Source organism: Chiloscyllium plagiosum, chromosome 32, assembly GCF_004010195.1.
Source record: "Chiloscyllium plagiosum isolate BGI_BamShark_2017 chromosome 32, ASM401019v2, whole genome shotgun sequence".
Taxonomy (NCBI): domain Eukaryota; kingdom Metazoa; phylum Chordata; class Chondrichthyes; order Orectolobiformes; family Hemiscylliidae; genus Chiloscyllium; species Chiloscyllium plagiosum.
Window position 1 is genome coordinate 18,944,654 of NC_057741.1, and position 27,055 is coordinate 18,971,708.

General features: G+C 42.1%; 1 protein-coding gene across 13 annotated transcripts in view; it reads right to left on the minus strand.

Annotated features, from left to right (window-relative positions):
* Positions 1–27,055, minus strand: part of inpp4b (inositol polyphosphate-4-phosphatase type II B) — a 1,028,621-nt gene that overhangs the window by 222,603 nt on the left and 778,963 nt on the right. For all 13 annotated transcript variants that reach the window (XR_006309059.1, XM_043674148.1, XM_043674147.1 and 10 more), the window contains one exon: positions 13,417–13,525. Coding sequence is in view for 12 of the 13 variants with exons in the window: in XM_043674148.1 (XP_043530083.1) it covers positions 13,417–13,525 (109 nt within the window). In the remaining variant the exon portion in view is untranslated. The remainder of the gene's footprint in view (positions 1–13,416; positions 13,526–27,055) is intronic.

Below are 27,055 nucleotides of genomic sequence, written 5' to 3' on the forward strand. Positions count from 1 at the left end.
CTGGAGGTTAGGTGCATTAATCAGGGTAAATGTAGACTAATAGGATAGGAGAATGGATCTCCGTGGGTTACTCTTTGTTGGGTTGGTGTGATCTTGTTGGGCCGAAGGGCCTGTATCCACACTGTAAGTATTCTATTCTATTCTATGGGTTCACTCATCTCTGGTCTCATAGCAGAAGTAGTGAAGCAAAGACTGCACCAAACTGCCCTCCCACAAATAAAACCCAAACGCTGGATCAGATATGTAGACAACACTATTGTTATCATTCGGAAAACAGAAACCGAGAATATACACCGGATTATCAACACCATGCTCACAGGGATCAGATTTACCAGAGCAGGAAGGAAACCAACAATCACCTCCCATTTGTGAATGTGTTAGTAGAAAGAATACAGAACGGTGAATGCGCCACGAAAGTGTATGGGAAAACCACACACACCAACCAGGTCCTGAACTACAATAGCAACCACACGAACACACACAAGAAAATCTGCAGTAGGACCCTGTAAAAAGGATTGCAATACACTGCAGCACTCCCGACCTAAGGAAGAACACCACCTCGACAAAGTATTTGCCCAGAATGGATATACCTGCAACTTCATCCGCAGATGCCTAACAGACAAACAACACGATGAAGACATGCTACAACCTAACTTACTAGCCATGCTACCTTACATAAAAAAATGTCTCAGAACTGACAGCCAAACCTCTCTGACCACTGGGATTCATAACAGCCCATAAACCGACAGTCATGCTCAGACAACCCACCAGGACAAAAGACCCATTACCCATCATGTGCAAGACTAATGTAATTTACAAGATTCCATGCAAAAACTGCACACAACACTATATAGGATAAACTGGCAGACAACTAGCAATCCTCATTCACAAACACCAACTAGCCACTAAACACCTCGACCAGCTGTCCTTAGTAGCCATACAAACAAATGACAAAGACCACAATTTCGATTGCAACAATACAGTAATCACAAGACAACCAAACAGAGGACAGCCAGAGAATTTCTAGAAGAATGGCACTCATCCACGAACTCCATCAGCAAGCACATTGACCTAATACACTGGCCATTACAGTGAACAACCAGAACAGGCAACTGGAAGCAGCAGAAACTGAACCAAATAAATTCCAGAAGACAGTGCAGCAGCGCTTCACAGGAGCCTCCAAAACACTGAAGATTTCACCTAGACAGGGGATGAAACATCTGCAAAACAACTTCCCAGCTCAGCAAACATACCCACAACCATGATGACAGAACCCTTTGTATGGAACGGGGCATGTTTGGAGTGCACTGGCTGGTTTGTTATAAACATGTGACTTCTGTCTCTATAGTTACTTTCACATTAGTAGTAGTAATCATTAAACATGTAACTTGAAACATAATTTAAAATCATTGGGTAGGTTGCAACATTCCAATTTAAAGGAGCAAAGTGCCAATTTTCAACATTTGTGTGGCAACTCCAATTCAAAAGAAAGAGTTTTGCCTGTGAGTGTGGTTTTGCTGATTTTCCTCCCCCACCATAAATGTATAAACTAAGCAGATATAAATATTGTTGCAAATACAATTTGGGATTTGAGTCAGCATGTATTCTACTTATTGGCCACTAGATGGCTCACCAGCTTTTATTTTCCAAACCCCACATCCCTGCACCTACCAAAGATATTTGGATTGCTATCATGAGCAGAGAAAAAATGTACAAAGCAGACAGAACTGCAGTTCTTCCATCATTAGCTGTTGAAAGTATTTCCCAACTCTATAAAATAAATAGGCACTGGATCATCATATCTCAATTTCCCTCCCACTGGCAATACCTCTCAGCATAAATCAACATACTCCTGCTCTGAAAATACCTCCCAACTATTCTCCCTTGTCCATCAGCGACATCATTCACTCTTAAAGTTTTGATCCTTTTCCTCTTGCTAAATTCATTAGTTCCCCTCTCTGATCCCCCTCAAACCTTCCTTCTTCCTTGTCAGCATCGAGATTGCTGATCGAGAACTCTGCCACAACCAATCACTACTTGATTACAGGGGTAGGGCAATTGATTATTTGGTGTCAGGGCTCCAGTCCTTTTAACAGACAAGGGCCCATCTTCAGGATCTGCTGGCCAATCAAATGACTGGCAACTCATAAGTTCCAGCAGTGCCACTAGGAGTCGAGGTCACTGCTGGAACTGCACTGAACGCAGAACATCATCATGAATGTCAGTATGAGACTACCATGTGGGGTTGGAGTTGTCAGGGCCAGTCAGGCAGGCCCTGTGGAGGAGAGGGGATGCTGATTATAGCATATGTGCCCACTTCTAACCCCAGAGAGCTCATAGGAATACCACAGGAAATTATTTTGCAATCTTACCAGTTAATGCTCTGGTAAAATGTCTACAGAGGTAGGAATAGGTCCTTAAATGGTCCTTAATTGTCCAGAGAGGCCTCAATTGATCTCTTGGCATAATAGCTGTCCTTCACTTTTCCAGCTCCTGAGAGACTTCTTACAGTGTTTGGAGAACAAAGGGCTTTCCTACTCAACCACCAGCTTCACTCAAAATTCTACAACCTTTCCATCTCCTATGTGAAGGTTCCATTAAATTCTGCCTGCCATGAGAATGCCACAGAAAAAAAAACTGGTGATAATGAATACTATAGGGCAGTAATTAGCACTGCTGCCTCACAGTGCCAGGAACCTGGGTTTGATTCCAGCCTTGGGAGACTGTCTGTATGGAGTTTGCACATTCTCTCTGTGTCTGCGTGGGCTTCCTCTGGGTGGTCTGATTTCCTCCCACAATCCAAAGATGTGCAGGTTAAGTGAATTGGTCCTGCTAAATTGCCCATAGTGTTCAGGAATGTGTAGGTTATGTGCGTTAGTCAGGGGAAAATGTAGAGTAACGAGGAATAGGTTTGGGTGGGATACTCTTTGGAGGATCGGTGCTAACTTGTTGGACCTAATGGCCTGTTTCCACACTGTAGGGATTCTATGAATAGGAATGAATAAACAGAAGCAACGAATAAACAAGTCGCAGTTCCTATACCTTACTATACAACTAGGAAGCAAGAGAAAATTGAGTAGAATCTTCTACCTCATCCTGTGGTGATTTTAAAAGTAAGAATCATTTAATTGGTTAAGGGGGCGGGTAAGAAACCCACCAACTGTCCTCCTCAACTCCAATTTAGTTCCTTGCATTAAGGTTCTGGATGACCTCTCCATTCTGCTGCCAAATAAAGCCCTCAAGTGGGCAATTAATGTCCATTCAGGGGCATCATTCTGCTGCTGCTGCTCATATTCCCTCAGCATTGGGTTGGGTGTGCCAATATTTTTCTCCTTTTGGTATCTAGCCTGCAACACCCCACACTTTTTGTCATCACATACAGGTACCAGGGTCTCTCCTAGATCCAAGGCCACCCCAACAAACAGAGTAGCCTTTAATGGGTATGCAGGACATATTTTCCATTAGCCCAGGTTCTAAATCTAGGAGGAAGACCCACTGTTAGCATATAAGTGTCTGAGCGGCACAAGATGCAGCAGGCCCTTGTGAAAAGAGTTGATGGGGAGTCTCAACAGCACCTTACCCAGAGGCCAACATGCCCATTACGTCTTTGACAAAGGGTCTGTTAGACTCAAAACGTCAGCTCTTTTCTCTCCTTACAGATGCTGCCAGACCTGCTGAGATTTTCCAGCATTTTCTCTTTTGGTTTCAGACTCCAGCATCTGCAGTAATTTGCTTTTATGCCCATTACGTCTGCAAGGTTCCGTCCATTATTCCTCTACTAATTGAATATTAACTTATATTTTGTAGTAATTCCCAGTATTAAAGAGATCAAAGATAGAAAGCTAATTTATCGAATGCTGTCATTCGAATTCAAATTAGGAATATTCTTAAAATAATTAAAAATGAATCAGATGAATTTTATTTCACTTAATGAGATTAAATGCAAAAGAAAGAACAGGGTGAGGGGTTGAATGGAAGAATGAATACATTTCCTTTTGCATTTTTATCAACTATTCAGTATTAGTCATAAGGAACAAAATCTTTGTCATGTCCCGGGTAATTACTTCATCTGGATCAGGTGTAGAAGTAAAGAATATGCAAGCAATTTTCCTCCCACAGTTTGTTTTGGAGCTGAACTGTTAAAATAATGGGATAGAAGCACAATTGCTCCAATTTCAAACTATCCCCTGAAGAAATATCCTTCATTTCATGCAATTTTATTTGTGTGAATTATTTGTAGAGCTGAATCAAACTTTATTTTAGCTCAATTTTGGCACTAATAGCAAGTTATTTTAAGCAAACACCAGCAGTGTGGAGCTGTTCTGTATTATTCCTATCCTTTCTCTAAAACAGCTAGCAATAAAATACAAGTACACAATAAATACATTTTTGCAAGTATATTTCTGCTGAAAGATCTGTCAGGGTGCTGCAGCTTTGAAATATAGTATGAACTGTTAATGAAGCTATTTTTATGTGCTTTCAGCTTTTCTTAATCAGGCATATCCTAGGAAGTATCTCCTGATCATTATTCTTATCCCAAATTTCATACTTCAATTTGTCATGCATAAGCAAATGAATAAACATCAGCAAGATCTGTAAATGCTTTCCATACCTAAGAGTATGTGAGTCTGTCTGTAACCACAACTGATAACTAATGCCATAAAAGCATCAGTGAATTGCCCAGAGGGATGGACATTTGACAAAATATTTTAAGATTATCACACAAAACAATATTCCCCATTGATTTTCAAACAACTACCAAAGATAAATCAGAAACAAGGTTTTGAAGAAACATTAAATTTCAAACTAAGACTAAGTTTTTGAGATTTCCACACAGACTTCTGATCATCTGTCTACATGATCAGAATCATGTTCACAATGACTGAATCAAGAGGCTATGCAAGTCAAACTGGAGTGCAACATCACTACCCAGATATAACACTGTAAGAGACATTTGGTCAGTAGCTGACCATTTCTGATGGCAAATGCATCAGGAACTGGACAACATTAAGGCTTGGCTGATATGTGGCAAGCAGCATTCGTGCTACACAAGCGGCAGGCAATGACTATCTCAAGAAAGAGAAAATCTAACCATTCCCCTTCACATTAAATGGCACTGCCAACACTGCATTACTATTATCAGTATCCTTGGGGATAATATTGACCACAAACTGAATTGAGTCAGCATATTCAAAAACTGTGGCTACAAGAGCAGATCAAAGGCTAGGGATTCTACAGCAACTAATTTACTTCCCAGCTCATCATACCTGTCCACCATCTACGATGCACAAATCAGGAGCATGACTGAGTACTCCACATGCCTAGGTGGATTTTATTTCAACAACACTTAGGAAGCTCAATATCATCCAGGATGAAGCAGGTCACTTCATCGGCACCCTATCCATCACCTTAAACGTTCATTTCCTTCACCAACAACACACAATGGCAACAGTGTGTACTACTAGCAATATGTACTGTTGCAACCATCATATTTCTTATAGCAATACCTTTCAAACCTGCTATCTCTACCTCGTAGTAGGACAAGACCAGTGGATGCATGGGAATACTACCATGTGTATGTTCTCTGCCCAGCAAGACACCATCCTGCCTTTAAATTATATCACTGGTCTTTCACTGTCATTGGGTTAATATCCTGGAACCCCCCTCCCCTAAGGGTACATGCATCCAAAGGGCTGCTGCATTTTAAGAAGGTAGCTCACTGACATCTTCACAAGGGCAATCAAGATATGAACAATAAATGCTGCTTAGTCAGCGTTAGCCTATCCCATGATTGAATAATAGGAGCTGGTACGGAAAGTTGTGTAAAAATGGTGTAGACCTTTAATCCAAATGAAATTTGGATTGTTTGAATTGAAGAATTGACCTGGAAGATAAATTTGTACAAACATTCAAGATTGGTTCTGAGTATAATATTGTGGAATCAGCCAGGGGAAGGTTATGTTAGACCTTGCATTGAGATAGACTTTAATAAGTAATGTGACGACAAAAAATTCAATGGGTGGGTGGGTCAGTTGATTACATAGACAAACAGAAAATTAAATGTTGGGACAGCGTTAATCACTTTAAGGTAAGATTCTTTCCCTTTCTCAGGAGAAAGTCCTGTCTAGAGCACTGACAGCTACAGCTCTGTTGTCCACCAGCACCAGTGAGAGTACAGGCAATTGTTGGGACTTTAGGCAATCCTACCACACCACAGAGGCCAGATAGGTGAATCTCAGTAAGGGAGGTGAGGAGCCAGGTAGAAGAAGCTGGGAGGGATTAGAAGGGTCAATGACTTTTGGGGTTCGGGGGTATGCCTCCAATGGGGCAAGAGGTAAAATAGGTTTACATCCTTCCTTGTCCAACACCATCAGCCCAAAGCATATTATGGGCCTCCCACTACAAGTAAAACACCAGAAGGGGTGGAATTAAGCTTTTCAATGACTGTTATTAAACTACTTGAGGTCTTCAATAGGCTCAAATATGAGCAGGCAAACTGACATCTGCCTTGTCCAGTGTAATCATTTTTTATTTGTTCATGGGATGTGAGTGGTGCTATCTAGACCCTGCAATTATTACCAATCTCTAATTGCCCAGAGGACAGTTCAGAGGTAACCACATTGCTATGGGTCTGGAGTCACATGTAGGGCAGACAAGGTAGAATTTATTTCCTAAAGTACATTAGTGAACCAGATGGGTTAAAAGTTTAAAATTTCAGATAGGAGGAGGAGACAGGTGGGTATTTCGCAAGAATAATAATCATTCGATTTTATATACTCACCTTTGAGGGGGTGTAAAGTCCAGTCCACGGGATTCAGAGGGAATTTGACAGTATCAGTGCTGAGAAGCTTTGAAGATATGTATCTGGAGAGTCAAGAACTAGACAGTATGGTCTCAGTATAAGAGGCCAAATTATTTGAGCCTGGAGTAGAGGAGTAAAGCTTTCACTGAAAATATTATGAATATTTTGAATTTTCTTCTCAGGGGACTGTGGATGCTCACTCATTTAACACATTCAAGGATGAGAGACACAGACATTTGGATTCCAAGTAGTTAACAGTTATTGGCCAAAAAGCTGAGTCAAAGATTAACATGATCACATTGAACAGTGGAGTATAAGAACATGAGAACTAGGAGCAGGAGGAGGCCGTCCGGCCCTTTGAGCCTGCTCTGTCACTCAATAAGATCATGGCTAATCTTTTCATGGACTCAGCTCCACTTATTCACCATATCCCTTAATTCCTTTATTTTCACAAAAGCATCTACCTTAGCTTTAAAAGCAATTACTAAAGTAATGTCAACTACTTCCCTGACACGGAATTTCGTAGATTAACAACCCTCTGGGTGAAGAAGTTCCTTCTCAGTTTAGTTCTAAACCTGCTTCCTCTAATCTTAAGACCATGCCCTCTTGTCCTAGTTTCACCTACCAGTGGAAATATCCTATCAATTTCTATTTTATCGATTCCCTTCGTAATTTTATATGTTTCTATAAGATCCCCCTCCCCCCCCCACTATTCTTCTAAATTTCAATGAATATAATCCCAATCTCCTCAGCCTTTTCTCATAAGCCAACACCTCAACTCTGGAATCAACTCAGTGAACCTCCTCTACACTCCCTCCAATGCCAGTACATCCTTTCTTAAGTAAGAGACCAAATCTGCACACAGTACTCCAGGTGTGGCCTTACCAGCACCTTGTACAGCTGTAACATTATCTCTCTGCTTTTAAACTCAATCCCTTTATCAATGAAGGACAAAATTCCGTTTGCCTTCCTAATTACTTGTTGTACCTGCAGACCAACCTTCTGCGATTCATGCACAAGAACACCCAGGTCCCTCTACAAACCAGCATGCTGCAACTTTTTACCATTCAAGTAATAATCTATTTTGCTGTTACTCCTACCAAAATATATGACTTCACATTTACTCACATTGTATTCTATCTTCCAGACCTTTCCGCACTCACTTAACATATCTATGTTTCCCTGCAAAGTTTTACAGTCCTCTGCACACTTTTCTCAGCCACTCATCTTAATGTCTTTGGCAAATTTTGACACCGCACATGTGGTCCCGAAATCCAAATCATCTATATAAATTGTAAATAATTGTGGTCCCAACACCTTTCCCTGAGGCACACCACTAGTCACAGATTGCCAGCCAGAATAGCATTCATTTATCCCCACTCTTTGCCTCCTGTCAGTCAAACAATCCTCTATCCATGCTAATAATCTACCCCTAACACCATGCATCCTTAGCTTGTGTGGCACCTTGTCAAAGGAGCAGTTTCAAAGGGCTTACATTTGACTATTGCAAAGTATTAGTTAGATTCAATTCTGCCTAGCAATAAGAGCACAAGGCTGTTGCAAATATTTCATTAGGTCAATCAGGATAGTTAAGGGATCAGAGTTTGTTGGAGAAGGAGACAGACACAGAGACAGTCAGAGACGGACAGATAAGAAAGAGGGAGAGAAAGAGATAGAAGCAGATTGAATGTTAGGTACAGCTACTGTTAGCTGTGCTGATAAAACTGAACTACAGAGATGCCGCATAATTATGGCTTAGTAAAGTTCTATGTAGAGAGGTAGGAGGCTGGAAGAACACAGCAAGTCAGGCAGGATCAGGAGGTGGAGAAGTTGATGTTTCAGGTGTAAGAAGGGTGACGGAGGGGCTGGGAAGGGGGTTGGGGGATGGGAAGGGAGGCTATTTGAAATTGGAGAACTCAATGTTGATTCCTCAGGCTATAGGCTGCCCAGGTGGAAGATGAGGTGTTGTTCTTCCAAGTTGCGGTTTGGTTTGTTGTGGGAATGGAAGTGGCCAAGGATGGTCACATTGGAAAGGGAGTGGGAAGGGGAATTAAAATGGATGGTTACTGGGAGGTCTGGTCTGCCCCTGCAGGCCTGACTGAGATGCTCTGCGAACCGTTCCCTAAGTTTACACTTGGTTTCCCTGATGTAGAGAAGACCACATTGGGAGCACCTGATGCAGTAAACAGTTGAGAGGCACTTGACCTCTGTTTCACCTGGAAGGACTATTTGGGGCCCTGGATGGTGGTGAGGGAGTGATGTAGTGGCAGGTTTTGCATCTTAAAGTCCTACTGCAGTTGAATAACTCTGTATAGTGAGGATTCAGAGTCATAATAGAACAGTGAAAGGCTTGAGAAGAGGCAGCACACAATTAATAATTAGGCACTGAATCACATGGATTCTGTGTAGTTGGAACTCAGTGAAGTCCCAGAGCAGTGAGGACTCACAGGAGCTTGAATGAATCTGGCACATAATTGTTAGTTTAAAACAGCAATACTATTATTTGAATGCCAACAGCAGTATTTGCTTAAGGCAACTGAGCAAGATAAGAGCTCGGAAAACAACTTCAGAGGCATTACACGTTTGGTGAGGCTCACTGTTTTGCTATTGTGCCTGTGACTAAGTGGAATATAGGAGGAGTAGCAGGCCATTCAGCTGCAGTACCCAAGAATTCAGAGAAGTGTGGTCCCAGGAAGGAAAAACAGACAACTAGAACATGAACAATCACGTAGGCAATTCATAACAAAGTGGGTTATTTTGAGTGATTTTGAAAGATGTCGAATTACAAGGAATCACAAGCCGATACCTAGGATCATGGATAAGCCATTTAGTACATCAAGTGTGTCCTGTAACTCAGTGAGACTCAGTATGACCTTCTACCTCAATGCCATTTTCCCACACTATCTCCAAATGTCATCAGTCTCCATAAACCTGTCAACTTATGTCTTAAAGAGCTTTGTGAAATTTTAAAAAGATTTGAAGACCCACAGTCTCTCTAATGTCTGGGGGTTATTGCTGAGAAATCTATGGAATCTATTTTGATTGTATTTGCTATTTTTGTGCTCTATAGGATATTCAACCATCATTTGTCTGTTCACGCATATTTGCATCAAGTTAAGTTTGGGATGGTAGAATATAACTTATCTGTTTTGGAACCCTTTATTTGTCAATAATCTTTGCAACTGTGTTTAAGCCTCATTTGAAATAAACTAGCTATTCTTTGCTGATGAAAGAAACCTGGCTACATTATTTCTAATACTTTAGGGTGTAGGTTTGCTCGCTGAGCTGTAGGTTTGATATTCAGACGTTTTGTTACCTGGCTAGGTGACATCATCAGTGGTGACCTCCAAGTGAAGCGAAGCTGTTGTCTCCTGCTTTCTATTTATATCTTTCTCCTGGATGGGGTTCCTGGGGTTTGAGGTGATGTAATTTCCTGTTCGTTTTCTGAGGGGTTGGTAAATGGCATCTAGGTCTATGTGTTTGTTTATGGCGTTGTGGTTGGAGTGCCAGGCCTCTAGGAATTCTCTGGCATGTCTATGCTTAGCCTGCCCCAGGAGAGATGTGTTGTCCCAGTCGAAATAGTGGCTTTTTTCAAATACCAAAAACTTAACTACACCAGCAACCATCCCAACACACACAAACGAAGCTGTATCAGAATACTATTCCAACGAGCCACCACACACTGCAGCACAGACAAACTACGCAAAACAGAGGAGAACCACCTATGCAACGTATTCAAGATGAACGGAGACTCAAAAAATACAGTGCGCAGATTCCTCAAGAACAAACCACGACAAGCAGATAAAACACAGCCAGAAACCCTAACCACCTTACCATACATCAAACAGTTTCAGAAATGACAGCCAGACTACTAAGACCCCTCGGAATCCTAGTAGCACACAAACCCACCAACACTCTCAAACAAAAACTAACAAACTTAAAAGACCCAGTACATCCGATGGACAAAACCAACATCATCTAGAAAATTCCATGCAAGGACTGCCACAAACACTACATAGGACAAACAGGAAGAAAGTTAGCCACCTGGATATATGAACACTAGCTAGCCACAAAAAGACACGACCCTCTCTCCCTCGTACCCCTACACACGGATGAAAAAAGCCACCATTTCGAATGGGACAACACATCTATCCTGGGACAGGCTAAGCAAAGACATGCCAGAGGATTCCTAGAGGCCATAAACAAACAAACAGACCTAGATGCCATCTACCAACCCCTCAGAAAACGAACAGGAAGTGACATCACCACAAACCCCAGGAACCCCATCCAGGAGAAAGATATAAATAGAAAGCAGGAGACAACAGCTTCGCTTCACTTGGAGGTCGCCACTGATGATGTTACCTAGCCAGGTAACGAAACGTCTGGATATCAAACCTACAGCTCAGCGAGCAAACCTACACCCTAAATCTCAACCTGAGCTACAAACCTTCACAAACCTTGCATTTCTAATACTAAGGTGGGAACAGTCTAAGTAATACAAAATTACATAGAAACATGGAAAAAAGGAATAGGATTAGGCCATTTGGCTGTTCAAGCCTGTTCCACCAGGCAATATGATCATGGCAGATCATCCTGCTCAGTACCCTATTCCACTTTCACCTTGCACTCTTTGATCCCTTTGGCCCCAAGACCGTAGCTATCTTCTCCATGAAAACATTCAATGTTTTGGACTCAGTTGTTTACTCTGGTAAAGAATTCCACAGACTCTCAACTCCTGGGTGAAGAAATTTCTCCTCAATACAGTCCTAAATGGCCTACACTGTATCTTTAAACTTTGATCCTTGGTTCTGAACTCCCCCAGTCATCAGTAACATCCTTCCTGTCTTTATCCTGTTAACCTAATTGAACATATCATTACTCTGGTTAAAGTAAGATTTGTTATCACCAGTGGACTACAAAGGAATCAATGCACTCCTCCAACCACAGTTATAATATATACCAAACAATGAATTAGCAATCTGGTCTTTTGGTAGACTTAGGTCCTTTGTGTAACATGCAGGGTGGTCTCAGTGTTAAGTTTACTTGATAGTTCAAAAGTCTCTTTGACCTATGATCTAGTCTGATGAAGGCATTGACAGGAGAGGAGGCAGAAATATTGTTTCAAAAATAACCATTTGCCCCTCCAAAGTCAACTGACACCAAGTCATTACAGGAATGAAAATACGACAGCCTGCACTATGCATGTTATGTGTGTAATATTTTCACACTGTGCTCAATTTCACAATTCACAAATGATTAAATTAAAACCATGCAATCAGCAGCTTGAACTATTGAGGAACATTACCAAGGTGTGATGCATTGATTGGAAATTAAATGGTCTACATTTTGCCATTAGCAGCGAAGCAACAGGGCCCATCAGTGGCCCAGAGAAAAGCTAAACATATAGTTCAATGGATTTCTGTGGAATAGCTTTCCCCTTTCCCAATATCAGTTTAAATCAGATGGCACCAAACGGTGGTGGGTGCTCCTAGGACTGGAGGAAGTGTAGTAAGAATAGTAATGGTGACCAGTTCTGGGCTTTTGAAACCAAGAGAATTGGGGAGATGTGTTTTATAGGGAAGATGTAGAGAGATGGGGTAGGTATAATCCTGGAGTTTCCCCTATCATGCATGGTGCACCCCTGGTTTGATGAGCATGCCCTTCCTTCCTGCTTTGCAAAGGAGTCCTCTCAAAAAGCAATGTTTGCATTCTAGCCTGCCTAGTACTTTATGGCAGCAAAGGTGAATTGAGACCCTCACTTGCCAATTATTTGAGCAGTTAAGAATCGCAATAGGAATAAAGACAGGTAGCATAACACACCCCAGGTCAGGGGTAGGCAGGAAGGAGGTGTGCTGTGTACCTGACATACTTAACATGCCCTTCCCCACAGAGAATACAATTGCCAGGGGGGCATAACATCCAATTGTACGATGATATTACATGATTAAAAACCAAGTTTACTCCTTTTTCAACATGGTTTTCCAGGATTTTTATTCAATTCTAAGAGCACGCAGGCCAAGTTTTATGATTGCAAGTTAAGGTCAGGTCCTAGGGAAATATAAATTTATTGAAAGTGACTTTTAGATGTCTGTGTTATTTAGCACATTGACTGACATCAGGTTCAGGATTTTCAATTCCTCTTAGTTGGTAGTTGTGTCACTTACATGTATGATAAGGCTTCTGGCCTTTCATTGAACTGCCTCCTCTTTCAGCCAGGCAGTGAAAAATCCTATTATGTCCACAGTCTGATGCTTATGCTCAGCAGGAAATTTCCACCTCTTTGTAGGACTCAGCTCCACTAACAGAGCACTCAGCTTTCGGTCATTCCATTTAGAACATCAACATTTGAAGATTCTATTGCATGACTAATAAAGCTGAGCTGTAAAATTTAGATCCAGAAAATATCAGGGCATTGATTTCCTGACCCAGGATTGAAAATCAAATCCCTGATGTTGTAGTCAGTTTCACCAGACCAAGGACAGCAAATCCCACTGACATTAACACCTCAAGATGTAGACCAACTGGACGTTAATAATGAATACAGCAAATTTGTTGAATGCAAAGTACAACCAAATAGTCACACTCATATGTTAAGTAGCTAATATTTTACTTACTTCCTTTTTTCTCCCTCAAATCTGTACAATTGCCTGCGAAGACCTCCATTTCGAAACCCCCGAATGTGTGCTGCAGGAGCTCCAATGGTAACAACATCATAGATGCCATCTAATCAGGAGTAAACAGAAGAAATATCTTGAATTTCTGGCATTGTTTTTTCTTTTAATTTGCACATTGCTGAATATTCAGCTTGAATGGGACAAAAACTAGCCTGGACTGATAGTTTGGGTGGATCACAGCAAATCCAACAGCCTGTTCTGCCTTTTCTGTTGACTATCTCCTATTTTCAGCAACTAATGAAGACCAACTTAAGCTCCAGTAAGTCCAGATAACCATACACGACAAACTGAAGTTCTCTTAATCTATTCTTATGAATAAAGCTCAGTCTACCAATTTATGCCTCTAGTGACATAAATAGATATTGCATAAGTACTACTTTTTTAAAAATCAGGTAGACTTTCTTAAAATGTTTATAGGAGCTTCTGTTGTGGTTCTGTTTGCTGAGCTGGGAATTTGCGTTGCAGACGTTTCGTCCCCTGTCTGGGTGACATCCTCAGTGCTTGGCAGCCTCCTGTGAAGCATTTCTGTGATCTTTCCTCCGGCATTTGTAGTGGTTTGAATTTGCCGATTCCGGTTGTCAGTTCCAGCTGACCGCTGCAGTGGCCGGTATATTGGGTCCAGGTCGCTGTGCTTGTTGATTGAATCAGTGGATGAGTGCCATGCCTCTAGGAATTCCCTGGCTGTTCTCTGTTCGGCTTGTCCTATAATAGTAGTGTTGTCCCAGTCAAACTCATGTTGCTTGTCATCCACGTGTGTCGCTACTAAGGATAGCTGGTCGTGTCGTTTCTTGGCTAGTTGGTGTTCATGGATACGGATTGTTAGCTGTCTTCCTGTTTGTCCTATGTTGTGTTTTGTGCAGTCCTTACATGGGATTTTGTATACTACGTTGGTTTTGCTCATGCTGGTTATCGGGTCCTTTGTCCTGGTGAGTTGTTGTCTGAGAGTGGCTGTTGGTTTGTGTGCTTTTATGAGTCCTAGTGGTCGTAGTAGTCTGGCGGTCAGTTCAGAAATGTTCTTGATGTATGGTAAAGTAGCTTGTCCTTTGGGTTGTGGCATGTCCTCATTCCGTTGTCTTTCCCTTAGGCATCTGTTGATGAAATTGCGGGGGTATCCGTTTTTGGCGAATACATTGTAGAGGTGTTCTTCTTCTTTTTGCAGTTCTGGTGTACTGCAGTGTGTTGTGGCCCTTTTGAACAGTGTCTTGATGTAACTTCTTTTGTGTGTGAGCTTCTCATGCCAGAAGTGTGGAACAGGAACTGAAGTGCTTTGTCATGACCTGAATAAATGCACTCCCAGTTTTTAAAGCTCACACCAAGAAACTAAATTTGCTAATTTACCTTTATCCCTCCAAAAGGTTTAGCATTTGGATGTTTTGCACATCTGATGAACTTATTAAACAATCCATCCTATTTAAATGACTCATTGAAATTAAATTATTAAATTAATTCAACAGGATGTATTTCAAAAGAGCTTTAAAAATAACATGAATTTCATCCTTAGCCTTCTGTGAACTAATTTGTTCAATTACGTGAGATTAGGATTTATGGTCAACTAAGAGAAATTGACCATGGGATTTTGATTGCAATGCTTTTGGAAGTTAGTTTTTAGCCAAATAATCACAATTTAGTTAAATTATTTTTACTCTGAAATTGTCAGTATAAGGAAGTAAGGAGAAAGTGAGGACTGCAAATGCTGGACATCAGAGCTGAAAAATGTGTTGCTGGAAAAGTGCATTAGGTCAGGCAGCATCCTGAAGAAGGGTTTATGCCCGAAATGTCAATTCTCCTGCTCCTTGGATGCTGCCTGACCTGCTGCGCTTTTCCAGCAACACATTTTTCAGTATAAGGAAGTAACACAAGTATATGAAAACTAGCATTTTAAAGAAAGTCTGTTCAGAAAGACTTGGCAATTAGTGTTAAATAAAGCTGCCAAAAGGAATGAGTGGCAAAGTAAGACAAAGGAAAGACTAAACAAATAAAATTAATTTGCTTACAGGGTAAACGTTCCAACCAAATCACTGAGTGCTTTTTAGAATAAGGAGCTAGCATGTACATTTTAAACTTATTAAAGGACTGAAGAATTTAGTACAAATACATAAAGTGTTTTCACTAGAACTACACCAGTCAGAAAAAAGTAAATCATTAAACATTTTAATTTCATTTAAAACTGTGTTTTGTTTTGGTAGCAATAATGCTACTAATACAACAACAAAGCTAACCTTAACATCTCTGTAGTTTAATAACTATATATTTATTTTATTTCAGCATCACAGTGTGTAAGTGAATCAAGTTTAAAACCCAACCCTATGCAGCTGAATACGGAGTATAAAATAATATTTGTTGCAATGATATTTTAACCAAATAACACAGTCTTTAAAATGATCAGAAAATTGATTCTTTCGACAAACTGTCTCATCTCACACCATACTGTCTCTGGTTTGTGGCAGTTACTACTGGTTGGGTAATAATGGTAGGCTAGATAAAAATGCAACTGCCATCTGATCAGTTCCTCCATTTGGAAAACAGCAGCTTCAACGGACACGATGAAAACAATTACATTAACAAGCTCATTAAAAAAATTATGTAGATCTTTAAGTACAAACTACAAGACTTCTCCAAATGTTGGCTAGTTTCATGCCTAATTTGCAAAAAACGCCCTACAGACTAGAAGTTCCATGTTGAAGTTACATTCCATACTCAACTAACTGATGGCCATTGGATAACGGTTAGACAACTACTAATAGCATTTCTGCACTTGTGATAGAGTAATACAACAAATGTCCAGAATCAAACAGTATTCTTCATCTTGACCAATATGCAGAAACCTCTAGAAATTGTGCACCTGAAGATGGCTGAATCAAGCAATGCTTCTGATATGTTGGTGTTGGTGAGGTACCAGGGTACAAGTGGCATCTGTACACCACTGAAGGCCAAATGTTTTCAAGAAAGGAAGGCCCATGGGGAAGTGATCAATCAATTACTATATCACAATTTGTTGTATTCCTTGTAGTAAAATTGAAGTTTATCAATTCAGATAAACTTAATATTTGAATTGCATGTTCTTTCTTGATAATATTCAGCAACCTTTATCAAATTTTCATCTAATTCATTCTTAAATACTCTGACTGACTGGGTTTTAATAACCAGTTGCGCTTTTAATATTTTATTGTTTCCATTTTGAAAACAATTCTAATCTGCCCCTTTGTGCTTTTTAAATAAAAATCCCATTCTCAGTTCACAATGGTTGTAATCAATTACTGCTTGCACTCAACCTTCAGGAGAATTGAGCACATTATATTTTGTGAGTGGCACAGTGGTTAGCACTGCTGCCTCACAGCGCCAGAGACCGGGTTCAATTCCCGCCTCAGGCGACTGACTGTGTGGAGTTTGCACATTCTCCCCGTGTCTGCGTGGGTTTCCTCCGGATGCTCCGGTTTCCTCGCACAGTCCAAAAATGTGCAGGTTAGGTGAATTGGCCATGCTAAAAAAATTGTCCGTAGTGTTAGGTGCAGCGGTAAATGTAGGGGAATGGGTCTGGGTGGGTGCGCTTCAGCGGGTCGGTGGGGACTTATTGGGCCGAAGGGCCTGTTTCCACACTAAGTAATCTAATCTAATCTAAATTGAAATTCCTTTAACTTTCTCTGCTTCAGCAGATAGACACTTTTTTTTCAAATTTACATTTCATCAGATTCATGGCATTGTGTCATATTTACAAAATCACATTATAGCCTTTCCGTGGATGTAATATTCTTCTCCTATTAGAGTGGAGAAAACTGCTCACAATTACACTTTCACCAAGGGGACTAATCCTCTGTGCTGATGTGAGATGGTTGAGGGAAAGTCTTGCAAAGACTTTTAGATCTGATCCCTGAAACCTTCGCTTTCCTTAAATCAGGAATAAAATGTGCAGTGAACTGTAAAACAATGCATGGTTGCTTGACTTCCAGTTCCTTACAGGCATAATATCAAAACTGAACAAACTGAACTGTGAATTGCGGGGAAGGACAGCACATATCAAAGTGGTGTGAATGCACGTAAAATGGAACTGGATCCATGGTCCTCCAAATTAAAAAAAACACCGCAACACTTCAAGTCTGGGGCAAATAATAGAAAAGCAAAGAAAAATGGTTCTGACCAGAAAATGTCTGTGCATACCTGAGGCAGTTAGCAAAAGAACTCAATTGGCGATTTCAGGAATTAGATATAATGGAACTAATCATCATATTTGTCTCAAATCAATTCCTTCATGCAGTCATTAGTAGATTAGCCACCAAAATTCCATCCTGTTTTTGATTGAGAAAGCAGTGGAGTTAACCTGCAAAATTATGTTGTTGAAAGTCAGTTCATGAGACAGAGTTTTCTGGGGACACGTATATAGAGAAATGTACCCACTCCTATCATCCTGTGTTTTCAAAGTGAAAGCATTCTTCTGCAAGATAGCATTCTCCCACATGAAGGTAATCAAATCCAAGTTTTTCACGTGCCTCCCAGAGAGCCATTTGATGGACTATATAAACTATCAGTCTCAAATTACAAGCCATACTTCAAGGTACTGGCAGATATTATGTCCTCACACTGCAGGTTCCCTTATTGAGAAGTACAAGGCAGACAGACAAGGGTTGATGAGCAAATGAAGAAAAGTGTTGGACCCATCCCAAACATTAGCACAACAGAGAGAGTGGATAGATAAGCAGAAACGGAATAAAACTAAAAATTTAGGGGTAGTGTTAGTATACCAATTAGGAAGCCTAATTGAACAAGTGAGTGTCTCCATGAGTAGGTGGAGAATGGATCAGGAACAAGTTATAGAGCTGGAGAGCAGGATAAAGGATCAAGAATTCACATTAGAAAGAATGCAAGAGGAGACAGAAATTGACACTCTCCTCTTCTACAAAACTGTCCAGCATGGATCAATGCTCCCTCCTTTGCACGAATGTGCAAGAGTATAACTTAGCGCCCATTACCAGAGGAGGGACAAAATCACAACCCAAAGCAAATTATAAACCATTCACCCCAGGGGAGAGGCAGCAGATTATGGCCTCCCTGGGAAAATTACAGCCCCGGAGCGCAAACACCTGGTCTGGGAAGAGCTGGATAATGTATGGGTAGAGCACCAACTTTCCCTGAGGGACATACACCAATGGTCAGGGCAGCTTGCCCAGCGGACAAGTGGAGTGAGGTAGCTGGCAGACCGGATGCCACAGCAGCCCAAGACTTTAGGGGAAGATGGTGGACACATGCTGTCGCCCTCACAGCTGAGATAGATGCCCAGCAGACCCACTTCACCAACTTTAAAGAAGAAACCCAGAGGGTGCTAGGAAATTCTCCCACGAACTGGAGCAAGATCACGACCATGAAACAACTTAAAGGGGAAGGAGCCTCTGAATATGGGAAATGATTATTTATGGTCTATCAGGAATGCTCAGGGCAATCAAACCCAGACTGGGGGGACCGGGCATTCATCCAAGCTTTTAAAGGTGGGCTCTCTAGCGCCCACCAAGCCATCCTGAAAATGAGAGTAATAAGGTCCCAGGATTATGATGACCTAATTGAGTGGGCTAGTGGGGTGCAGGAGGCAGAAACTCCTGCATAAAGGCAAGATCCGACAAAGCAGCCTACCAGAATGGAGGCGAGAATAGAATGAAACAATCCTGCCACCGCGGCACGGTGGTAAGTACTGCTACCTCGTAGCACCAGGGACCTGGGGTCAATTCCCAACTGTCTGTGTGGAGTTTGCACATTCTCCCCATGTCTGTGTGGGTTTCTTCTGGGTGCTCCGATTTTCTCCCACAGTCCAAAGATGTGCAGGTCAGGTGAATTGGCCATGCTAAGTTGACCACAGTGTTAGGTGCATTAGTCAGGGGCAAATGTAAGGGAATGGGTCTGGATAAGTTGCTCTTTGGAGCGTCGGTGTGGGCTTGTGTGGGCCGAAGGGCCTGTTTCCACACTGTAGGGAATCTAATCTAATCTAATCTAACTGTGGCCAACAGAGACACTTTGCTAGAGAGTATAGGGTCCCACGAGCAGGGAATAATGTAAAATACTGCAGCCACTGCAAAAGAACAGGACACATAGACGCAGTATGTTGGGACAAGAATGGGGCACCTTCAAACACCACCCGAACCAATGCAGAACTGCGGGAGTCGCGAGGTCAGCAGAGCTGACAACCAGCTCCCCCCATTCGTGAGGGTAAGGGAGAAGGGAGAATTTATGTACCCGCAGTAATAGGAGGGAGGAAATGTGAAATGCTAGTAGGGCAGGAGCGGCCATATCTATCAAAAACTTACCCTAACCCCACATAAATAAAATGATTCACTTAACTGAGGTAGGAGGGAATAAAACGCCAGCTTACCTAAGTGAAACTAATCTCACAGAAGTAAGTTTCTATGTATGCTAAAATAACGAGGGCACATTAATGGGCAACGATCTCATGAGAGGATATAATGTTCTAATAAATTGCGCAAAAGGGAAATGGATTTGTCCCAGACAGGATGGTCGGAAGACTAGATTTGGAAACTTCCAAGTCACCTTGAAACTATTAAAGGGGCTACATTCACCAGTAGGGACTGGAACCTTGAAAAGGGAGGATTCTGAGCCATTTGTGCCTCTGTCCCCGGAGCATGAGCAGAAACAAAGTTAGATACAGGTCTAGTTAACATAGACCCAATAAGGGTTCCTGGACCGGAGCATAAGCTCTGCCAGCAATACTCAATAAAACCTGAAGCAGAAAAAGCAGTTGTAGAGATTGTGCAAGGACTAGTGAGACAAGGAATCCTGAAAGAAACCGCAGGTACAACTAATTCCCCAACGTGGCTAGTAATAAAGCCTGATGGGAGCTACAGGCTCACCATCGATTATACAGTACTAAAGAAGGTCACCCCAAATTGCACCCCATTGTAGCAGACCCCTCCATCATCTTAAATGGCTTGGCCTCCGAGCAGAAGATTTTAACTGTTTTTGACATAGCCAACGGGTTCTGGTCTATCCCGTTACACAGAGTCCCAGAACAAATTCGCTTTTACAGTAAGGAACAGGCAGTACATGTGGACTTGCCTGCCACAAGGGTTCCACAACAGCTCCACTATTTTTCACAGAGTGTTAAGCGACATTCTGAAGAGAGTAGATTTACCAGAGGGTAGCACTGCCCTCCAATATGGAGATGATATCCTAATTGCCTCAGAGTCGGAGTCAGGACACCAGGAAGCTTTATGTCTAGTACTGCATGAATTGGCAACGCAGAGTTAAAAGTCAGCCCCACAAAAGCACAGATTGGCAAAACTCAAGTCTTATACCTGGGACACTTCATGTCCCAGGGACTTAAAGAAATGCCCAATGACCGCAAGAAGGGAATCCAACAGATGCCACGACCTACCCCAGTCAGGGGGGTCAGAAAGGTCATAGGGCTATTCAACTACAGTCGGAGCTTGAGACCAGAGTTCACAAAATTGGCTGAACTAATCCAGAGATTAATTAAAGGAGGCAAGCCCACCTTGGAACCTGGGGACCAAAACAGGAGGCGGCATACAGTCAGCTTAAAACTCGACTCATATCGGCCTCTGGGCTAGGGCTGCCAGATCCCAGCAAGGATTTTCATATCCGCTATAATAATGAGGGAGGATTTTACTCTGCAGTTGTCACCCAAGACCACGGTAGCAGGAGAAGGCCTGCAGGGTACTACTCAACTACAGAAGGACCAGTAGTCACTGGGTTGCCCAGGTGCATAGCGGCCTTAGACTGTGCTGCTTGAGCCGTTCGGATTAGCAAGCCCATAGTAATGGCAGGGAATGTCATCCTCCACACTAAACACACCCTAATAGAGATGCTAAACAGGGAAACTGAAGGCCATCTCCAATATGAGAAGGGCAAAGTGGGAGCAATTATTTTACCCTCAAGTCGGTCCGTGGTAATAGTTAGGGATACAGGAGAAAACCCAACTGAGGAAATTCTAGATGCAGGGGAACCACAACTGGGGGAAATAGATGGGGATGAGGATGGGGTCGAGTAAAAGATACTCGCTTGACACAGCCGAGGAGACCCTCTTCGTGGATGGGTCACAAAAATACGTAGCAGGGTCACCCCAGGATGGGTCGTGATGAATGATAAGTTAGAAACAGTTATGTCCGGAAGGATCGATCTAAGTCAGTCCGCACAGGTAGCAGAACTGGTAGCACTCACCAAAGCATTGGAACTAGCAAAAGGAAAAACTGTGAATATATATAGAGACAGTCAATATGCCTTTAGTGTAGTCCATGACTACATGGTGGCATGGGGTAGAAGAGGTTTAACCACTGCGGGGGGAAGCCCCTGTCAGACACCAATTAAGAACTCAGGCACTATTGCATGCCAGTGAACAGCCAAAACAGGCTGCAGTAATAAAAATAAAAGCCCATCAAAAGGAGCCAGCAAAGGAGAGTCCAAATTGGTTAAAATTCAAAGGAAACCAGACAGCAGACCGAGCAGTTCAGAAAGCTCTACAGCAAAAAGCTATTAACGAGACTGCAATAGCCACTATTGAATTAGCGAAAGATGCTATCCAAATTCAGCAGCTACAGGAGGACACCCAGCAGGAAGAGAGAGAGCAATGGAAACTGCAGGGGGCATTCAAAGGGGAGAATGGTGTCTGGAGGTGAGCAGACCAGGTGGTAGCACCAACGTTTATACAGAACACATTTCTTGAACTACACCACGGGCTCTCCCATGCAGGTAGAGATGACATGATAGCAAGCCTTGGGTGACAGTGGTGATGGAAGGAAATGGGAAGAGACACGGCCAAGTACTGCTGCAGATGCATGGTTGGTGCACAACATAACCCAGGCAGACCCATAAAAGTTAGGATGTGACACAAGCCCAGATCTAGAGGACCCTGGGAACACCTTCAGATAGATTTTACAGGGCCATTACCACTCTCCTGTGGGAAAACGTATTGCTTGGTCATCACAGGCCAATTCATCTAGTGGGTAGAAGCATTCCTGACCAAAAGCTGCACTGTCACCACTGTAGCCAGAATATTAGTGGAGGAGGTAATCTCTAGGTGTTTTAGGGAGGGGGGGGGGGTGTACCCATCCAGACCGACTCCAACCAAGGCACACAGTTTACAGGCAAAGTCATGAAGACTGTCTGTCAAGTACCCGGCATTGGACAAAAATTTTGCATTCCCTATCACCCCCAGAGCTCAGAAACGGTAGAGAGAATGAATAGAATGCTTAAAAATACTTTAGCTAAGGCTATGCAAACCTCAGGCAGAACATGGGCTGAAGTGCTGTCAGCCAGACTAATGAAATTAAGAGCCACCATGAATCAGGTAACCCGGCTAACACCATATGAATTAATGACCGGGTGAGCAATGTAATTGCCAGAGACAATAATCACTGATGTGGTCCACAAAAAAACAAATGTCATAGAATTAAACACCCAATTGAAAGGGATGCGGAAATCTGTAATTAATAAACAGGACAAAAAGGACAAGGCAGGGGAACCTGAAGTCTTCCCAGAGGTCCTAGCAGCAGGAAGCCACGTCCTGGTGCGAGCATTGCCTGACAAACCAAAATGGAATGTGCCATACGACATGGTAATAAGTGGGGACACTTGGGCCTGCAGGGATATTAAAGGAAAAGGCACATGGAAGCACTGGACCCAACTAAAACCGTTTAAAACTCCTGTGACCAAACTAATGTCATTGACCATTCCCCAGGTGCAGACAGGAATGGCAGACAACAGAACAAACCAGACAGAAGCATGACTGCACCTCCTGACAAAAACAAAGACTTTGACTGATAACTTTATTCTGACTGCAAAATGTATATATCTGTGTGTATTTCACTGTGTTTAAGTGTCAAAGCTGTCAGGACCATGTCAGGAATTGAGGATAATCTCTTCTATAAAAACCCACTTAAGCTTGCATGGGAACCGAACTGTCTGCTACCCACTGGCACGATCAATGGAATCCCTATTTGTGGCCTGGTGTGGACCCCTCGTGACCTGTATACAGTGGACACTTTGGGAGCACCTGCAAAGGGCAGATAGGGAAACACAAGCGGGGACTCCAGGGTAAATGTGTGCAGCTGAACAGAAAGCTGGGCCCCCCAACCTAGGGAAGGGAAGACCTATTTAAAACCCAGTAATTACCCACTCTGTTTCACAGGACAAGGATGGGGATGCGTTTATGCCCTGGTTCCCAAAAACGACTTATGTCCAGACTCAGTGCACTTATCAGCGCTGTAGTCACCAGGGGACAGTTTACCTGTACCTGCAGAAAGCAGACAAGCTTGAATGTGGCTGCGAGCAGACAATTCATATGTGGTCAGTGCAACAGCACCCATGTCAGCTCTGCCATGTGGATGCACCCGTTCGATACTCACCAGCTCAGAGGGGCATCCTGGGGAACAGGGGTGGCATGGGTAGACAGACAGACGGAAGGACAGGCCGTACAGCGAAGGGATTTGTTTTTCTATTTAAAAGGACTTACGTGACAGACACCCAGACCTCCCAAACCTGTTCTCAGCAGGGACAATTGCACCCCTTACTGTATCATGCTCCAGCGGGGGACATGTTCGGAGAAGGATAGTGACCCTCTCCATCAGTCAGGAGTTCTGTGCTGACTGGCAGGTCCCCACCACTTTGGGCTCATCACTGGGATATGGATTCCTAGGATATCTATCTTGGGGGGGTGCTGCAGGGGTCATCAGTGCTAAAAATCGAGATTACCTTGTATGTGGCCTGACTATCTTAGGCAATAGTACCTCAAAAGCTCTGGAAACAGTTAATACAGACCAGGCTGAACTCAGACTCTACACACAGTAGACACGTTATGCGGTGGATTATCAATTAGCACAGCAAGGGGGAGTTTGTACAATTATTGGTGACAATTGTATCACCCATGTTATTGATGCCTCTTATAACATTACAGAAGTCATCAAGAGTATCTGAGACCAGTTAGATAATTTTCGATAATGAGCCACAATCACAGACTAAATTAGCTAAATTGGTTGATTGGTAAATCTTGGGGAGCTTATTTGGCACATGGATAGTTCTCCTCATTGCATTCATGTTGGTATTCTGTGTGGGCTTCGAGTGTTTAAAGCTCTGCTGCAAGGCACTACTGACGAGAACTGTACCAGCAGAGAGTGTCACCGTGGAAGACCCCCCAACGAAATTGGCACTCCATGATACCCCGCAGGAGGAGGAGCTCCTAGAAATGATGTACCTCTACATGTAAATTGTATGGTCTGCAGGAGACCTCCGAAGCAGCCTCATTGACCACAAAGGGGGGAGTGAAGTGGGATATGGCACGGGCAGGGTGACACTAGGCACATAGACACACAAGATGGCCGTTGAGCCATCAGTTAGCCACTTGGCACATAAAATGGTCACCGGACCACAACATGGAGAGAGAGAGCAGAGCCAAGACAGACACTGCCTACACAGAATGCTAGCACAATGCACTCACAACCAAGTTGATTAGTTTAAGGCGGGTGTGGGAGAGAACACACATGAGTAATGTACACTGCTTGCTGATGTGTCTGAGTCCAGCCAACATCTTTGATAGAAATGCCAACAGCTTGATTCAGACTCAATACAAAGTGCAAATAGCCAGGGCTGCAGTAAACATCCTTCTCAGGAAGAGCGATTAGTGTCCATTATTACAGCAATAGACCTCCGTGCAGACATTGAAACTGACAATGTCTTCATTGAAACTAACAACAACTGTGATGAAATTAACAAAGGCTGCACTGGAACTGACAATGACGGTCGCGAAACTATGATGCTGCAATGATTGCCATAAACAAATCATGTTACAAAGACAATAATCTCATCAATGACCTATTGTATCACATGATGTATAAAAGTATCTCGACATGTGCTCCAGATCGAGAGAAGAATCACAGCTGACCATTATGCTCTTGCCGTCTTTCTCTCCCCGGAGCTCCGGTATTTCCTTGTACAATAAACTCTGTCATTGAACCCAGACTCTGACTCTGAGACTGGTGATTTTCCCCATAACACTTCCCTCCATTTATTTTCTGGAACCACTCTCAGAAAGGTTACATGCTGAAAATAAAACTTTAAAGTACACACCTACTAATTATCTATGGCATTACAAGTAAAAGAATGCTATTCTCTTAATGTCTGGAAGACCAATCTGGTGCTCTTGAATGATCAACCATCATCACTCATTGCACTTCACAATGTGCTGTCAAATGTCAATTATTTGGTATTGCCTTCAAGTATGTTGGACACACAGTCTATGGTCACACTTCAGTGTATGACTGAAAGGAACTCTTTGTTAATGTGTTAATCTAAAAACCTGTTCACTCTCCCAGATGGAACTATGCCTGTTTGAGGCAGCACAAGACAGTTTTTCCAGTGCCCTGACAAACACAGCTCCCTCAACAAAAAATTGATTAACTATTTATTCGTCTCATTAATTGTGGAACATTGCTATGTATAATTTGGTTATCATATTTTTCTACAACAGTTCAAGACGTTCTTTACTTTCTTTGAAGTACTTTAGTTTACGGCTTGGCAGGTACTCTATCAATTAAAATATTCTTTTTTCTCATATGTGTATGGTCTCTTATATATATAAAACACAGTTTCATTGTTTGTTTACAGTAAGCATTACTCATACCACTGAGAAATGTCAATCCCAATGTTACCTTACGCTGATAAATAGACACAGATACATTGTATAATTCAGGTTGAATTCTTTCAAATCAACCATCCTATGCCTAAGTTCTTATTATTTGCTTCTGCTATTTACTTCTCTCTTCCAACCTAATTCATTCTAACAGTACAAAACTCAATGCTACAAGAAGCTAAATGAAGAAATATAAATATATATACTGGTATATATAAAAAAGCTAGCCTTTAAATAAACAGCAACACTCACAAATTGATAAAATAAATATATCATATTATGAATTTGTGTGATTCTCAAGTTAAGTAGAGACAAAAACTGCCTTAAGTGGTGTGGTTTCCTATCATTTCATGGAAGTTGCTTCCCAGTGCCCTGAACTTGTTTTGGCAGTGAATAGACCTAAGAATCCACTGATCAAACTCTTGTTCCAATTATGTGATTTATATGATATTAAATTAATTAAGACAATGTTCCAAATTAGAAGGCAAAATAAAGGTAGTTGTGTGACCTGTTCTGAAATCTGTGAGATTCGATTGTTCGAGATTAGAGGTTCAAGATTGTTTCACTGGGATAAGATGCAAGTTATTTACAATTAGAGACAATGGCAGCAGCCTGTGCTAGATTTGAATTTAGATTTTCCTCATATTTTTCTGTTATCTGAGCACCATATTAGATGACCCCATCCTTTCCTATGGCTTCTTATATCCCCCAATACCAACTTAATGCCAAATATTTATTTATCTCATTTATCTCTCCACTCTGCAGGCATCCTGCCTCTATTCCTGATGAAGGGCTTTTGCCCAAAACGTCGATTTTTCTGCGCCTTGGATGCTGCCTGATCTCCTGTGCTTTTCCAGCACCACTCTAATCTAGACTCTGGTTTCCAGCATCTGCAGTCCTTGTTTTTACCTAATGCCAAATAATAACGATCCATTCTTTGCC